Below are 19,362 nucleotides of genomic sequence, written 5' to 3' on the forward strand. Positions count from 1 at the left end.
AACAGGTAACATCGCATAAAACAAAGTCTAAACAGATGAAAAAAATATGCAAAACAGTTACCGCTCAACAGCACAATTATGCTGGTTCGTCACGAAAGGGATATGCTGAAGACTGTTATTGCCATATGTAAAAAGAAATCGGAACTCACAAAACACACACTGAAGGTTTATCTCTTATTGCTTTCCAGGGTGTTTATTTCAGAATTACTAAAAGAAATGACTAGTTTACTATTTGGAGATTTTTTTGAAAAAAAAAAACTATGAGAAAAATTGCAAAAGAAACCGTACATGAATTCATGTCGTCAAGTTTATCGTGGTAACTCCTAATGTGGGCTTCGTGACTGTGCGGTTAGAGGCGTCAGTCATCTAAGCGTTTCGTAAGCCTCGGAGTGTGGGTACGATTCCCGCCCTCCAGTCGGTGAAAACTTTTCGTCAAACGAAAAATTCCCCATTGGACCATTGGGTGTTTCATGTGTTGTCGTTGTATCATTTTAGTGATCGTTCAGTCTGTACAACCTCTGGTTGAAGACGGTATTGTGTCTCTTTTTTAAATCTGGTATAGCATCCATGTCTAAAAGAATTGACGGGCTTGGTGGTTTAGTGGCTACCGCTTCTGATTTATATGCAACGGTCCTAGGTTCAATCCCTGGCCCGTCCCTTTCCTTCTACTTTGTAACTTTCTATCAACTTTCTCCATACTCTCCTCTCTATATATACAACTTATGTTTATAGCCATTGCTAGAACCAGAACCGGTTGAAAAACGGTTCCCTTCCTTCCAACTTTCATAGCACAATGTCAATCTATCAACGCCTACAAGTTATGCAATCAATCGAATTGTGCCGCTTTAGCTTCATAGTAATAATCGCACTAATCTATCACCTTTCGCCTGGCATCCACGCACCAATGTGTGAGCCCTCTGCCAACCATAAACCCACCCACACTCTCACATCCGCATGAGTTTGTAAAGACACAGATGTATATTCAGTCTGATGTGGATACAAACGATTGCAATCATCACTTCCTTCCCTTTCCCCACATTGACCTGCAACCTGGCGTGGTAGGCGTCATTGTCGCCCAAACATAGAAGCTCACCAACGCTCACACACTGAAGATGCTTGCTAGTCCCCGGCAGATAATCTCATTGGTTTCTTTGTGTGAGTGTAGCTGGTCTGACGATACTGAAGTTGCATCTACGGGCGGTCAGTCAAGCTCAAGCGCAAGCTCATAATATCCATATATAAAAGAATTTACTGCTGACATTTTTAATATCCCTTTTAGAGAAAAAAAAACTTATGAAATTGCTTGAAGTACTTCTACGAGTATCCCTCAGGTAATTCCATTAAGTAAACAGGGTTAAACCTTAGAGAGGGTAATTTCGGCGAAAGTAGTGTTGGAATCTACGGAAAAAACGTGAAAAATTAGTATTAGTTGTAATTTAAAAAAAAATGTGAATATCATCCATTTTCAAACGCAATCGTTGTTTTTTTTCTAGATATTATCGTTTTTCGTTTGTTACACCCATGGTACTCATTATTTCAATGTAGTTAGAGTTGATTCGCCCAATGTTAAAGGGACAAAATTTGAACAACCATCAACTAGGTTGCGGTAGTCTGCAAACGTCAAACGAGAATAAAAACGATGTGAACGCCACAGGCGGTCATTTGGTCAACTATTACATGTTAAATAGCTCGTTATATCGGCATACCATGGGAATAGTCAGAGTGTTACCACCGACGAACCGACGTGACAGCTAGAACAAATAAATTCAAATTTGTTGTCCACGACGCCATGATGAAAAATAGCCAAACACTATCGCCACCTCTATAACGGCTCGCGATGATTTGATAGCTCGACACCGAACCCCCGTGTGTTCATATAGGAAACGGTTCGCGTCTGCGCTGATTTGACAGAAGCGATCGCTCGCCTCGGTGGTCGACCGTTAAATTTGGGGGGGGGGGGGGGACACTTTTGAATCACCACTGTCACGTCGGTTCGTCGGTGGTGTTACGTCTATTTGTCACCATCGGTTACCCTATTGAACCTTCCTTATGTATCACGTTGGCAGCAGCTCGCTGACGTAGTGCACTGTTTAGGCCAAAAATGACCCCAACGCCAAAGGAAAGTTAATCCAGATTTGGACTTAACTCAAGGAATCAAAGTTCAACCATCGCGTAACAATAACGACAATGTCGCAACCTGAATTTGTTGCGACAATTCATCCAATAATGCAACATAGGTTTGTCCCAAATTGAACAGCATAGGATGAAGATTGTACACCACGAGTTTAGAGATTTTTAGGCCTTGCATTGAGATTTTCGAGGGGTAACACTGGAACGCTGTTGAAGATCTACCATCAAACAGTTTCGATTTTGGTTTAATGATAATTGATTATTCACGAGCTGAAAATTACGCAACAATTTCAGCTCCAGTTTTATCTTATTCTGGTAATCGCCACGTCTTCTTTGTTGCTTGTTTTGTGTCTCTTCTGCCTGTCAACGTTCCGTTTTTGCTCCTGTTTGACGTTTGCTCACCAGATCAAGGTGTTTTTAAGGAAGGTGTTAGCGTATAGGGCACTGCATGAAATTCTCTCCTTCTCTTTCACTCTTACAGAAATTTTGTAAACAACAAGGCCAAGAAATGTCAAAATCCCATACAAAATCAAAACAGTGCAGTGCCCTATAAGCAGTAAGTGGATGCGGGTAGTGCGGGGGATGGAGATGACAGCCGGCCAGTTTGTGTATGCTGCAGAACGCTACAGATCACCAATGTTGACATATTTCCATGGCACTCATAAAATGAGTAACATTCCCCCAGGTTTAAAATTTGCTCGTGCCCCCGCATTTTTGTGAATTATGAATACAATGATGATTTCTTAGCCAGAAGAGATTGCCATGCCGAAAATATTGCAAAATATTTGCTTAAGTGGGTGTACGAGCTAATTTTCAATCTGTGTAAGTAGGAAACACTCGATGAGTGTCATGGAGTTTGTTCGATTTTAGTGCTGAGAAAGTTAAGCGTGAATGGTTTCTGTGGGGTTGCTACGTTGCTAGGGCTGAAAGGTTTTTTTGTCATCTCACTAGTGAAAAAAATTAAACACAAACTTGCCAGCTGTCGTTAGGCTTTTCAACATGGCGGATGGTGCAATCTGACATACTGGATTACCTTCCTTCTACTTACCTTGCACCAGATGGCGACAGTGGCAGTTTGCTAAACATACACTGAAATAAATTTTGTTGTGGAAACTACCGATTCCACAGTACAATTACTAACCGTACCTACGATTCTCAACCGACAACATTTTCCAGTTAATTCCACTAACTCACTGCTAACTTAACTAGCAGTGCAGTTAACATTACCAAAAATAATCTTAATTTAACGAATGAGCATTGTATTTTTAACCATACTGTGTTGTAAAATGCGTGTCCTGGAAAAATCAACAATGTTTTGTTATTGAGACGACTATGCTTTTAGTTGAATTTACTACAATGCATTGTAATTTCAAGCATATTTCAGCTACCTTAACAGATTTTGTTGTCGGTTGACAATCATAGGTACGGTTAGTAATTTTACTATGGAATCGGTTGTTTCCACAGCAAAATTTATTTCAGTGTAGCATTATTAGCATTGGGCGATTGCCGATTATGCTTTCATGACGATGATTTTAATTGCAACTTGTTTTAAGTGATACGTATATGTTTGTCTATGGTGTTAATTTAATGAACACATGCCATATTTAAAGGGCTTAAACCGGTTCACATTAAAACGTACACAGATCGAAAAAAGAGTGTAAATTTCTGTGACATATAATGCACATGTTTGGAGTGTGGGATATCACAGAAGTTCACATGACATATCATGTAAAACTTATAAAATGTCATGAAAACTTCCATTATATATCATGTAATTCGGCATGACTCTGAGTGTTTACATGACATATAGTATAAATTTTCATGATATATCATGTAAACCATCATAACTGGAAGTTTACATGACTAAAAAATGTCAAAAACCATGCAAAAATTTTAAAAATCGGTGGTTGCCCTCATGGTGAAAAAAATTTTTTGGTATAAAAATCCAAGATGGCGGCCAAAATCAAGATGGCCGACCCAACTTTTTATTATTGTAAATAGTAGCTCTATCTTTCCTCTTTTCAACAACAATTCGTTTTGAGGTGGTTTTTGGAGAAACTTTCGAGTTATAACGGTTTAAGTGTGCCACCATTTGACCAAAATCGAGGGGTCTGCAAAAATTGCTGTGGCTCTAACTAACGGGGGGTCCATCAATTTGAGTAAGCAAATACATTTTTCTTACTTTTTTAGCGAGGGCTTTCTGAAAATCGGCACCTTAAACATTTTTGAAGACAAGGTTTAAATAGTGGGCCGGTCTCAGCGAGAATTACCCATAATGTGTTCAATAAACTTTGTCTTGCTTGCTGTTCCCACGCGCATTATTTGTTTACGTTATCGCTCCGAATGCCATAAATAATGCGATGATACGCTTCTCTTAAAGGAGTGATGCACTTGTAAAAAAAATCAATGACAAAGTTGTGAATTATGATTGTGAATGATTATGAAGTGACTTCATATTACTTGACTTTCCTTTTTCCTTGGAGACTCGGAAATTCCGAAATTCTTTTTGGAATACAATATTGGAATCCATTTTTGGAATTTAAACGTGGTTTTCTCTCGAAATACATCCATGGATCCTAAACTGTTTGAGCTCCTTCTATAATTTCTACCAGAAACCGTTCGGTGATCCTTCCCAGAATTATTTTCGGAATTCATCTCAGGATGGCGACAGTGGATCCTGATTTTTTTTTCTGGTGGAAAATGTTTTTTGTTGCTGCACAAACCATTCTTTTCAAAATTTTGTATAAAAATGGTTTTTTCAAAAACATTTTCCACCAGGTAAAAAAAAATCAGGAGATAAAGCTATGTTCATTTAGAATCCGGAATGACAAAATCACGTATATCTTAGGGATGGAATAACAAACATAACAGGTGAAGCCCTCAAAGCAAAGGTTATTTATTGTACTTTCATGGAAAAATATCATTGAAATTATTTATTTTTATTTTTCACACATTTTCTCACTTTTTCAGTGTTGACCTCTCTAAAAATCTGCACAACGGTGGTAGATTTTAGCAACAACCCCTTTCGCACGTTTGTTCAACAATCAGGTTATCTATGCAGTGTCCTGAGTGCCTTGACTAGTCTGACTAGGATTCCGAAGAAAAATTGCCAAACTTTTTTTTTATTGCGAAATGAGGGGCAATTCAGTGAATTGAGAAAACGCGAAATTTGAGGGTTTTTTTTTCGATGATAAACACTACCCATCTGTGACGATACCACTGAACGTCTCCGGCTGTCATGGCAGCTCATCAAAATAGGTAAAACCTCTACATATCCCTTGTGTGCGTTTTTGAAAAGCAGCACGCGATTCTTGAGGCTGTCATCCTTGTATGAATTGGTTCTCATCATCTTGTTCCGAAAAAAACATGCCCAGAGTTCGAACTTCTTGCCAAATCTTCAAATTCAAAGCAGATTTATCAATGAACCCAAGCTTTTTTCTTCCGAGGACACTTCCTTATGCCATGGTTAACAACATCTGTCCACATAACACATAATGGTTTTGACGATATTAACATTTTTCGCGACTGTCGTACCTGACCACGCTAAATTTTCAACGTGTTTGTGCAAGATTTTTTTCCTCCTCTTGTCTTCAATCTGAAATAACGTTTCACTCGTTGCAAGAAAATCGATGAAATTTTCACCATTTAAAGAGGATAAATGTATGGTCAGAGTGCTGCAAAATAATGATGATTATGTTCATTGAGAGTGCCACTAGAAAATGTGACATGATTCCGAATTCTAAGTGAACATAGCTTTACCTTGGTCCATACACTAAATGTGTACGAAAACTGATTTTGAAAATATTGCTTCGTTATTTGATAAAAAAAAAACAAAAAACCTAAAAAATGCGTCCAGTTTCGCCTTAAAAACACCTCGTATGATTATTCGCAAAATTCCTTGAGATTTTCTCGATTATTTTTTCTCAGAAGTTGAAATTTGAGTTCTCGGAACGTGTACATTGAGGATGCTGGGCTAACCCCAAGCCCCATCTGTTGGTTTTCTGTGCAATTCCGCTAGCTCTGGTCAATCACGGAGTAGCAACTACGAAGTGTACGGTCACCAATGCTCATGCTCATGCTCATTATTTTTTCTCAGAAATTGTTTTTCTATGAGAATTCTGGGAATTGACAGATATTTCAGGAGTCCTATAGATGAATTTTAAACAGCAATTGCCCAAACATTCTATGTATGTTTGACCTTACCAATGAATAATATAAAGATTTGTATCCCACTTCAGATAACATTGTTCTTGTACATTCGGTGCTAGATTTTGTCTTTGATTAGGTTCTTGATACTAAATAGGATTCTTAACCTTTGATCCTATAGTTAAAACTGTCAAGTGATTGTTTGGCACGATTCTGTAGAGAAATCTGGTATTTGATCTTGATTCATCTCAGAAAGTTGATTTTCAGATGGCACGTTTCACGCTGATTCCTCCCACACGACACACGGAGAGTAAAAGTTATCCCAAGAGAGTTGAGCATTAAACGTCTTTCGAAGGCGTAAGGACATGAACGAATGAAAGCAAGCGGTGGTGTGGCAACAACGGAGACGTTGGGATTTCACTTTTGTGCTCCCTAACGAGCGTAGATTGGCTGGCTGGGGTTTTTCGCCCGAAGGAAAAAGAATAGACCCAGCCCCACGACGACGGTCTGGCACGGGCGGAGAAGCTGAGCTTTCTGGTTGTGACAGTTTCGTTAAAAAGAAAATTGGCTTGACATCAACGTCTTCTCTTTGGGATAGTGGAAGGAGATCTTTGGGGGTAAAGGATTTTTAAGGAACTGTATATTCGGAGGCGAATCGGTTATTGGAGGACTGTTATTGAAATTGAGTAATCTTATTGCATTTATTCAGCAACATCTGTAAGTAAGCGAGCACTATTACGTTGTAGGTAAAAAGGGGAGGAGGTGAATTAGAAAATAGGTGCTACACAAATTTCCTAAATTTTAAAAACTAGGTCAAAATATAGCTGGAAACAGTAAATATAGAGTGATCTATTGTTCTGAAACGATAAGAATGTAGAATAAGGAAAATTATATTGTAAAATGTTGAAAGCTTCAATAGCTGACGTAAGAACCAACACTTCATCGTCTAACGAAATCATCCGTAATTGCAATTTATTTCCTACGAAGGATCTCCACAGAACAGTCACTAATTCGCTGAATAATAAGAAACGAACAAGAAACGCCACCCAGCACCACCACCGCCAGGATCAGGATGGGAAAATTCAATTACCGAGCGCACTAATTGAAAATCAAGTGCCTCCGTTTATTCACCGCATTCACCATCCACCGAGAGGTGCCAAGAAAAAATGGGAAATTTTCTTTCTCTCGTTGGCATGAGCAGCTCGGGCAGGGCACGGATGTCTGCTCAATCTCCCGCGGCCTAAGTGGTGATCCTTCTCCACACTCTTCTCTGTGTATTAAACCTCTCACCCATACTTTTCAAGAGGAAAAAAGCTCAAGAGAAAAGTAAACTTAATGGTTAAATTAATTATTTAATTCAGAAATTAATTAAGTTTCAATTTACATAAAAGTGGGTGGCAACCGACTGTCGGCGCCGTTCTGTCTCAATGTTTCACACTTGAGCAGACATGGCCTGGAACTAGGGACGACGACGACGACGATGAGCTTCGAGGTTCTCCTAATGAGAGCAAATGAGGAAACCGACGATGTCGACGCCGGCACTGTGACGACGATGCTCCTCCAGCTTCTATAGGGAAGATTCCGTTTTGTTTCTCTTATAAATGAATCATCTACGTACACTTGGTACCACCTACACTGCCTCGTGTTCCTCGTGGCAAAGGAGAGGGAATCAAGAAAAATACGAGGCTAATTGCATTTTAATCTTTTCTCCTTTTTTAATTAGAGTAAAGTGGGGCAAAAGTTCGAGTGGGGCAAGAGTTTCTTTTGAAGTTTTTGAGCTCAATTCAAATTATTTCTTTCGGGTGTCAAGGTTGTTCGAGCCCTTTTTGAAAAAGAGTCTTTCACTCCAAAAATTTTGAAAATTGATCAATATTTCGAAAAGTTATGACAAAATGTTGGTTTTTGATCAAAAAATTGTAATATGCGATGGTCCTTCCAACGCATGGAATGAAATTGTAATGAAATCGAATTCGATATTTTATTTTGGGGAGTAACTAGGCATGTTTTGAAGATGCTTTAGCATGTATAACTTTTTGCAAAAAATATTTGGAAATCATATTTTACATATAGTGGGGCAAAAGTTCGAATTGTGGGGCAAGAGTTCGAGTCATGTGGCAACTTTAGGTAAAAACCCAAAATTCTGCAGAATGTACATATTATCTCTAAAAACGATGGAATTAGTGAGAAAATTCGATCAAAGTTGAAAAAAAATGTTGTTTTATCTGAATTTGGCGGAAAACCACTAACTTTGGGTGAAGTAAATTTAACCCTGATTTGGGTAAAATCCAGACTGAACTTTGAAGTGTATTTCTGTTTCAACATCAAATATCAATTGGTTTTAGGTATTTCAATTACGAAAGTGTCGAAATAGTGTGCTACGGTTAGCGAAATACCACAAACACTAGATTCGAACTTTTGCCCCAGTGGTGGGGCAAGCGTTCGAATTAGACACACACATACAAAAAGTGTTGTAACTCAAAATTGAAAAGACATTTGTCGTAACTTTGTTCAGCAAAATTTTAGCTCATGGATGGTAGAACCCCCACACGGTATTTATTTATATTTATCTGCTTCGATTTCTCGAAAAAAATTGAATTTTCAACTAGGGTCGAACTTTTGCCCCACCTTACTCTATGTCAGGGAGGAAAGACTGTTTTTGTACGGAGTACGGCTTTACGTAAGCGTAGCTTCATGTTGTCAATTCGTATAAATTTTGATCAAATATTTACCAAAATTTCTTAAATATCATCGGTGAAACACGAAAAGATTTGAGTCTCTTCGAAATGTAAAATCAGTATTGACTAAGTCGTTCTCCATTTTGTTTCTTTGGATAGAGATTAGGTCCAAAGATGAAAACACAGCCCAATCTTACTGCACTGCAACATTAAGAAATCCTCTTAAGAAGGTTCTTAGGGCAGCCATGAACCCAAAATGGTTTTGTGTTATAGTTCCAACGACATTCTGTATGTAATCTTATTGACTTAAAAAAATATTAGAGTAAGGTGGGGCAAAAGTTCGACCCTAGTTGAAAACTCAACTTTTTTTAAAAAATCGAAGCAGATATAAATAAATGAATACCGTGTGGTGATTCTATCATCCATGAGTTAAAATTTTGCTGAACAAAGTTACTCCAAATGTCTTTTCAATTTTGACTTACAACACTTTTAGTATGTGGGTGTCTAATTCGAACTCTTGCCCCACCACTGGGGCAAAAGTTCGAATCTAGTGTTTGTGGTGTTTCGCTAACCGTAGCACACTATTTCGACACTTTGGTAATTGGAACACCATTACCATATTTGATGTTGGAACTGGAATACACTTTAAAGTTCGATCTGGGTTTTACCCAAATCAGGGTTAAATTTACTTCTCCAAAAATTAGTAGTTTTTCGCCAAATTCAAATAAAACAACTTTTTTTTCAACTTTGATCGAATTTTCTCACTAATTCCGTCATTTTTAGAGATAATATGTACATTTTGTAGAATTTTAGGGTTTTACCTAAAGTTGCCATATGACTCGAACTTTTGCCCCACAATTCGAACTTTTGCCCCACTATGTGTAAAATATGATTTCCAAATCTTTTTTGCAAAAAGTTATACATGCTAAAGCATCTTCAAAATATACCTAGTTACGCCCCAATATAAAATATCGAATTCGATTTCATTACAGTTCCATTCCATGCGTTGGAAGGACCATCGCATATTACAATTTTTTGATCAAAAACCAACATTTTGTCATAACTTTTCGAAATATTGATCAATTTTCATAATTTTTGGAGTGGAAGACTCTTTTTCAAAAAGGCTTCGAACAACCTTGACACCCGGAAGACACAATTTGAATTAAGCTCAAAAACTTCAAAAGAAACTCTTGCCCCACTCGTACTTTTGCCCCACTTTACTCTACTAGGAAATTCATACCGAATCCAATCCAAATCTATTTAGAAAGAGTCTTCTACACATTATTGCGAATTTGGCTGATTCCACGAAGTCTGCTTTCAGAACAGTCAAGGGCCCTTCACTTTTAATTAAAAATAGCGGAATAAAAATTCAATGTTTTCGCAACGACGTCAATACCACCCACATTTCCTCAAACCAATCGATTACCATAATCGGCACCTTCACCACAACGCCTCGTAACGCTCGGTCGCTCGCTAGGAAGTCCCCCTGGTGACGCTTTTAAAATGTAATTAAACGCTCATAAATAGAAAATAATTTCATTAATGTTTCCTTCTTTCGTTTCGTTTTCTTCCGATCCACAACAGGTCTGGTTCCAGAACCGGAGGGCAAAATGGCGCCGCCAGGAAAAGTCGGAGAGTTTACGACTGGGGTTGTCCCACTTTTCGCAGCTACCCCACCGACTGTCCTGCAACGGTGCGAATCTTCCGGTGGATCCGTGGCTGTCGCCACCACTGCTGTCTGCTCTTCCCGGTAAGTTGGGAAACAACTGAACGAATAATCAAAAGTTCATATAGAAAAGTATCGCAGACAACAAAATTGCTTATCCAATAAAGTTTATAACTGTGTTATACGTACTTTTATCTGTGAAAGTGACATCGCATAAGATGCAGCAAAAGTGCCTTCTGCATACAAATGTGGACACGATATATGAGCATTGATGTCACAACAGTAACGCTATTACTAGAGGTGTTATATTATGCGATTTACGGTGTACGCTATTGCGATGCAATATGATAGTTTATGCGACTTAATAACATTAAGTCGAACCAAAATAACAATTCTTATCATCTCTATTAATCATCAGGATCATGAAAACAAAAAATAATGACTCTGTAACCATAATTAATCCCTTATTTATTCGCATTATGCAAACATTAACGATTTTCGCCTATGTGAGTTTGTTTATATCTTTGAACGTGTTAGTTTTTGCAATTGTGCGAGTTTATTCATTCATACATCGCACCAGTGCGAGTGAAACAGATGTAATAAGCAGAAGTACCACATGAAGAACGTAAAATCAGATATCGTTAATTGTGATGTAGTTCACATAAAGACCGCCTTTTGCATTTACATCTATTCGATAACGAAATTATCTAGTAGCTATTTGATAAGATTCGTACATTCTGATGCAAACTTTGGTGTAATAACACGTGCATTCTGAGAACATGTAAATTATTACGATATAGTCATACCCATATAGCCGAGGCGGTAAACGCACGGGTATTCAGCATGACCATGCTGAGGGTGACGGGTTCGATTCCCGGTCGGTCCAGGATCTTTTCGTAAAGGAAATTTCCTTGACTTCCTTGGGCATAGAGTATCTTCGTGCCTGCCACACGATATACACATGCAAAATGGTCATTGGCAGAGGAAGCTCTCAGTTAATAACTGTGGAAGTGCTCATAGAACACTAAGCTGAGAAGCAGGCTTTGTCCCAAATGAGGACGTTACGCCAAGAAGAGAGAGAGAGAGAGTCATACCTTTTACAAGTTTAGTTGTATGCTCATTCGAGTACACTTACTAAAGCATGAGTTTGTGGAGGAAAAACTAAAAAAAAATCACATTTTTTATAAAAACACGACATTTGGGAAAAGTATGGAAGATCGTCTGATAAAATTCGTACTAGTTTTGAGACAGAAGCACTGCAAATTTTCCGCGGATCTCTTGCTCTCCGCTCTCTAGAATTATTTATATTCGATTATCGCATACTTTAGTTTATGAATTGGCCAAAACATTGAATTCTCTAAAAATTATTACGAGAAGGTATTCAAGAATTCAGAAAAATGTAAAACTACAATATTTTCATATTTTTTGAGATTTCTGGATAAGTTTTGGCAAAAATTCATCAAAACATCCGTCAGATCTTCTGAATTAATATCTGATATCACTTAGTGGAAGGCACTTCTCTGAAATATGTTTTTTTTATTCCTCAGAAACCCAATCGTTTCTCCACAAAGTATTTTGAGATTAGCAACATAAGATTATTGGATCCTAGGTTTAATTAAGAAATTCCACTTATTCCAAAATTTCTACGGAACGTCCACATATGCATGAATTTATAAAGCATTAAAGAAGTTGCTCCTGATGTAGGAAGTTTCTAGTTGATTCCAGTATGCAATTCGCATGGTAGTTAACCCTTCAGCGCGCGCGCTGTTGTTAAAAGTACAACACCAACAAAAAACCTCGCTTTTCGTGTACAGTGCGAGCGCGGTGCAGTTTCGGTTGCTTGATGGCGCGCGTCCTGGAAGGTTAAAACAAGTTCTATTGAATTAATTCAAAACTTTCTACTTTAATCAAATTTAGTCGGTTCAAGGATCTGAAGACCACCTGGTTTTATGCTAGAATTCCCGAACCGTCATCAAAATTGTGGTTTATTCACTGTGAAAATTTAACGAGATCAGCCAAGATAATACCAATTTAATATCTTGATTTTTTGGAAAGTTCTCACAGAAAAAGCTCTTCAAAGTTTAACAAAAAAATCCACAATTTTAATCAACATGGGTTTTGATTATATCTTGTGAAAATACTGGAATTTCTTCCCAGTTTATTCCAAAACACAATGCGGCATCAAGCTTCTTTCAAAGTTGCTTTTGTTTTTTTTTATATATTCTACATAATTCATAGCACTTTTAGTGGGGATGTCAGTGGATTTTTTCAAAAACTTGTGAGGGATTTTTTAAATTCTGAACTTTTACATTATCTTAGCTTCTAGTAAAAAAATGATGATTCTATGCTTTTCTTGCAAAGATTAAGAAGCAGTGAAATTCACAAATTCGAGCAAATCTTTTTTTTAATCTAGATTTGGCAAGGGCTCATCTGCCTTAAAAATTAAAAAAAAGTTGGTTTCATATTCACTACATATTTTTTCAAGTATTTTTTAAACTTTAACCAAGTCTTCCATGATTAAATTCTGACATGCTTTTTCGAAACATAAAGTAGGAAACATTATTTTTTCTAATCTTAGCAATTGTATGAATTGGATGCATTGTTTTGTTGTTTCACGTAAACATTATAAAAAAATAAAATTTGAATGCGTGATTTAAGAGTTAAAGTTTACCAAAGTTAAATAATGTATTACGTAAAAAAAACACAAAAATCTCACTTAACTTATGTTTTTTTTTATTTGTTCAATAAATTTATCATGAATTCAATTTGAGAGAAAATTATTCGAATATTCCAAAAATTGGTTGAAAATTGAGGCTCAATGTGAAAAATACAAATAAATAAATGATCTTAATAGTTTGATTCCTTTTTTGTTCATCACGGTGCAGAAAAAATATAAGTATAAGTATAATAAGTATCATATTCTTGATATCTGTATCGATCTCTATAAATCTGACTACTTGACAAAGACATTACTCCTCTTATCGATAGTGGTGGTGGATTGCGTGGGAGCAGTAAAATTTGTTTCACAGCGATGGGAGAAGGTGTTGTTTCAAAAAGCAGTAACGCCCAACTCCGGTAGTTGACGGAAACATCTTTAAAAAATATCCTTAATTTCTACTATACTTCAGAAATCAATTCCAAAGTTTCACTTGAAGTGAATCAGAGGAACTTCAACAACAGTCCACATTCGTCCTACAATTTTCTAAAAGATTTCTAAGAGATTAAAAAAACTATCTCGAATAACACTTTACAAGGTTCCATACATTTTTCCATTTTTTCGATTTTTTATAAAAATAAAAATAAATAAAAATAAACATAAAAAGTCTGAAAAACTACTTGAATTTGCCTGTTTTGAGCATCGATCAAAAATAAAAATTGAGAAAAAATAGTTCAAAACTATTTGACAAGCTTTGATGCTGAAAGCCAGCTTTCTACAGAAAAATAACAAAAATCGAAAGGTAGAGAAAATTTTAATTATGTGACATCTAATATTGCTCCGCGATGAATACATATTACTGTCAGAGTATTGTTTTAACTTCTTCATCCTCAAACACCCTTGAAGACATCATTCCAATGCACCAACCGTTTTCAAGTTGTTATTTATAAAAGAAAAAAAAAAGATATTTTCCAAGCGCCATTTTCAAAAGTTCGATGAGGAAAATGATTATTTGTTGATTCAAATGTAAATGATTCACAAAATCTAGCGCTATAACAAAATCTCACAAAAATTTGAAAAACATCGAGCCAAAAATAGCAATGCCAAGTTTCTTTAAGCAGTATCCCAATTCTTCTCTCATATTAGAAAACATTCAATATTTTCATTTTCATGTGAACTTTTAGTCACTACTTTATAGATTCTGGAATAAAAAGGCTTGTTATTCATGTTTTATAATTTAAAAATATTCCTTAGAACAACTTCAATTTCTGTGATTAAATACCAACAAAAGCTCCTGCTAAAGTTTTTCCAGCATTTTACGTGGAAAATTCAAAAAATCTGGTGGAAGTTCTTATTAAATTACGGAGATTTTCCAGAATTAGGACGCAGAAATTTAAAAACTTCAACAAATACCAAAAAGCCGGGGCCCGTGGCGTAGTGGCTACACGTTTGCTTCGTAAGCAGATGGTCATGGGTTAGAACCCAGCCCCGACACTTTCGTCAGTTGCTCTTTCCCCCTGAGAGCAGCTGACACTGACCCTCTTCTGAGCCTATGGCTCAAATGATCTCGGAAATTTGGACATCGGCGAACGGCAACCCAATAATGGACCTCCAATCGGACTGGAAACAGGAACAACCAACAGCCACACATCAACATCCTCGTGCTCATCATTCTACCATGATAGGGTAGAGAGTGAAAGCAGCGCAACGCAACCAGTTCGATGTAGTACAATTAGAAATAGAATTCATTTAGGCGCTGTACAAAGTGTATGTACAGCTTCCAAATGGAATCGCTCACGCAGTGCCCAAGTGGACAACAGAGCTGTAAATTAGGTTAAGTGATTGAAGAATAAAAAAACAAATACCAAATTTCACATTTTGCTAAACATAATGTTAAACTTTTCACAAGAATGGTCTCAAAGCTTCCAAATATTCTTAATAGGATTCAGTAAAAAAGAATCAGAGATTTTTATTCTTATCTGGAGATTCATTCCGTACTTTCTTCAAATGTGTGAAGAATTAGCATTAAGTTAAAATTCACAAATTAAAAAAAAAACCTTCAAATAGTTGTACCATCATATCTCTACGAACGAATTCAGTATGTTGTGAGTTTATTCATCGGAACTTGAAATGATGCCGAGGGTAACTTAAAGAACCGGTATAAAATGACATGAATAAAAATAAATAAAAGCAGAATTTTGGTCTGTAATATTCTACAGAAGCTTATTGAGATATTTTCATAAACATTTCTGCTGGTTTTAGTCTTCTTAGCTTTAAGAAGACATGATTCCGGAGATAAAACTGCTCAAATTTGGCTATCGGATAATTATACCTTTTTCTAGAATCTTTCTAACTTCATATAGAAAAAAACCCGATCTGATACACAACTAGTTGATGAACTGACAGTAAAAATTTGAGAATATTTTATGCCCTTTTCAAAAAGTTACAGCTAGTTGAACTTTTTTTGAAAAGTGAAAATTTTACCTGTCCCAGTTATTTTGAGTATCCCCTGTAATTGTGCTTACCATACAATACACAATTTCGTGCAATGGCAGGCAAAGAAAGTCATTTATAGAAGTTTTCGATGAAGTTGATGAAATGTAGGCCCAAATCCAATGGCAACGTACATTCAAAAAGACGAATATTCTGGAAAAAAAATCCTTTAAAAAATCTATGCATTACACTTTAAACTTATTGAGTATGTTGGTCATGAATTTCACGGAAAATCCACATGTAACTGTACTAAACTAATTAAAAAGTTATCAGAAGTAATCTTCTGAATATTAACTACAGACACTCTAAGTAAGATACACCTAACGGGTGGCCACTAAACAACGGGAATGCTTTTAGCAGCTGATTAAAAACAATAGAAGCGTCCATAGAGTAAACATTTTTTAGTCAAAACCATCGTCTATCGTCTATCGTCTATCCACAAAGTCAGCGTATTTTTTATTTTGTGTCAACTTATTCTGTTCTGCAGAAAACGACATTGAAACAGGAAGCACTACCAAAACGCCTTGGACGGCTCTACTGATTGCTCAAAACAACCGTAAAAAAAGTTAATAGTAAACCATTATAAAACTAGAACCCGCCCGGTTTTGAATGAATTGCACATTTTGGCATCCCAAGAAACAGATCCTGAAGGAAATAGAGGAAAACTAGCAAAACCAATAAGCATGATATCATTTCACATAATAAAATCTTCTTTTGTGACATGGGCTGGATAATTCAATAGAATGCCTTGTTAAATAACAAATATTTACAAATACACATTGAACAACATGTAAATGGTTCGTTATAAAAAAAAAATAGTACAAAAAAAGTTCAACAATGAACCGCAGTGCACAAATTACATCGACACATTTTGGTGATACAGAAAAATAACATTTTTTGGGAATTTCTATAAATGTCATTTACGGGAAATGGCTACAACCAAAGCAAAAAAAAAACAAGTCAGTATCCCCATTTTTTCTTATTACTGTTTGAGGGTGTAGATGCTAAAGGTAGCTGAGAAACCATTTATTTTGACCAACGATTTCACAGACGCAGAAAATGCGTGAAAGTAAACTCTGAAAAGTCGTACAAAGCAGTTGCTCCAACATCACTGCAAAAAATACTGTACAAATTACTACGTTCAACTTTCTTAAATTTTATATTTTCCATGGACGTACATTGTTAAACCTTTATGATAGTTAAATTCAGATTGCCATTTTTAAAGATCATATATTTTTAAGAGCACATTCAAAGCATTCCCGTTATTTAGTGACCACCCGTTAGACTGTAGCCGCTCTGCCCGCTAATTCCAGTAATATGCTTCTTGTAGATTATGTATTTGCTCGTGAAGATCAGAACTTTTGATCATTATTTACTGTAAAACCATCTGCAAACACCCATCTAACCTTATCTTCTTTCCATTTTAGGCTTCCTGTCCCACCCCCAGGGTGTCTACCCGAGCTATCTAACGCCACCGCTAAGCCTGAATCCGTCCAACCTGGGCATGACCAATCTGGGCTTGGGTCACCCCAATGGCCCGCAGAACCTCAGAATCTCCCCGCAGGGCATGGCCGCCATGCAGCAGCAGATGGCCGGTCACAATATGCGCCTTTCCCCGCCTCACCCGAACGGAGCCATCACCCCGCAGAACCTCTCGATGGCCCCGCAGCAGCCGCTCACGCCTCGCCACTCGCCGCTCGGAGGACCCGCAGTGGGCCTCGGCGCTCCCGGCCAAACCCATCCGTCCCAGCCTCCGCCCCAGCTTGGCTCTGTAAATATACCCATAACATCACCCCAAAACCTTTCACTAACGCCACCTGGTTTAAGATCGCCGCAAAGTTTAAGTAGCAGTAGCACCTCGAACAACAACAACCCCCTGTCGGGCCACGGACCCCTGAGTCCCAACTCCTCGGCCGCCTCGTCGCCCACCTCGTCGTCCGGTCCGAAAATGACCAAGCTGGCTAGTTTCGACCATCAACCTCCCCAGGACGGTGGCAGCCCGCTAGACGACCAACGCATTCTAGGGGCTGCCCTAGGAGGGGCCCAAGATGGCGGATCGACCGGCGCAGCCCTCAATATGACTGTGAATCACTCCACCGACATGAGGACCAACTCGATAGCCTCGCTGCGGATCAAGGCCAAGGAACACCTGGAGAACATCAACAAAGGCATGACCACGATGGTGTAATACCCAGCCTCCGGTAGGGCGGTTTCAAATGACGGTGAAAAAGTTTCCTAACGTTCGTCAGTAGAAAGTGACACTCACTCCCTACTGTTCCCTAGCTAAGTTCAAATTATCAAAAACTCACAGTGAAGCTACAAAAAAAAACAAGCAAAATGATCTCCCCAATGATGGAAGTACTAAGTAGGTAACGAGGCATTATAAAAATAAATTATTTTTAACAAAAAAGGAAAATTGTAAATAGCATCCCTTGCAATCCCGGATTGAGAGGCAATCGCTGGAACAGACGTTGAATCAGAACCACTTAGAAGAAGCAAACCCAGCTTATTTAGGAATGAAGTTAACAATGCGCAGTGGTGTAAATATGCGAAATCTTCCCGTTTTGAACAGTTTTAAGGAATAAAATAAAACAGATTAGAACCTAAACGAAGTGATTCAGTGACAGAACGGTAGAAGCTACAGCAGCTGTGTACATAGGAATATAGTGCTAATAGCGTAATTTAGTGTTTCGGCTTGAGCAGAGCAGTTGAAACAATTCTTTCATCATTTTAATTTGTGTAAAAATATAAACTGTGGATTGAGCGCCAAGCACAACACAAACCGTTCACGATTAGGCTGTAAGAAATGCTCCTAATAAATTGAAAATTGCAACAAAATCGTAATGTGTTGACTTCATATCGCCCCCTTAATGCTAGAACTAGGTAACTCGTTTTGGAAAGTACGGGTAAAAATGGCTGGTAAAACATATCCTGCTATAAAACAAACACTTTGTTGGTCTTAATTGAAGCATCGTTATGTGTTTTTGTAGTTTCAATCGACAAATTTTTATTTATTGTGGTGAACGTTCAGATGTAAACAAATTTCTCGCAATTTCGCAAAACCAGTTACCTAGTTCTAGCATTAAGGGGACGATATAATGATCCGAAAGCCATTTTTATTTGAATAGATCAGATAACAACACTCTGCAAATGTTTGTGCAAATCCAGTAACTGTTCAGTGCTGTCTTGGTTAAATCGGATGGTTTCTCAAGGTTTTCCAATTTCAGTGCCCCTACACTGGAACGACCTCATGGGAATAACTTCAATATTACGCCGTAAGAATATTATATGAACAATTTTTCATAATGTGCAAGACAATTCTTCAATACAAAAATGCAAAATCTACGTTCAATGCAACTTATTTCTATTAAGTGCATATTTATGCTAAAAAGCGTATAATTGGTATTAATCTTTATTCTTATCATATACTTACCTTACCGATCAGGCTAAGGCCGGGGTGGCCTCTGCTGTACATAGTAGCCGCCTCCATTCCACTCGGTCCATGGCTGTTTGTCTCCAGTTCCGCACTCTGCGTAGGGTCCGCAGATCGTCCTCCACTTGGTCGACCCACCTAGCTCGCTGCGCTCCACGTCTTT

The 19,362-nt window shown here is 37.6% G+C and overlaps 1 protein-coding gene across 3 annotated transcripts in view; it reads left to right on the forward strand.

Moving 5' to 3' along the window:
* The window catches only part of LOC109410520 (retinal homeobox protein Rx), a 225,271-nt gene extending 206,676 nt beyond the window's left edge, over window positions 1–18,595 (forward strand). For 2 of the 3 annotated variants that reach the window (XM_029869694.2, XM_029869695.2), the window contains exons 5-6: window positions 10,536–10,701; window positions 17,194–18,595. In XM_029869694.2, coding sequence (XP_029725554.1) covers window positions 10,536–10,701; window positions 17,194–17,954 — 927 coding nt within the window. In that variant the 3' untranslated portion in view covers window positions 17,955–18,595. The remainder of the gene's footprint in view (window positions 1–10,535; window positions 10,702–17,193) is intronic. The other variant, XM_029869696.2, reaches the window with a different exon arrangement.
* Window positions 18,596–19,362: the final 767 nt, after the last annotated feature.

Source organism: Aedes albopictus, chromosome 2 (assembly GCF_035046485.1).
Source record: "Aedes albopictus strain Foshan chromosome 2, AalbF5, whole genome shotgun sequence".
Classification (NCBI taxonomy): domain Eukaryota; kingdom Metazoa; phylum Arthropoda; class Insecta; order Diptera; family Culicidae; genus Aedes; species Aedes albopictus.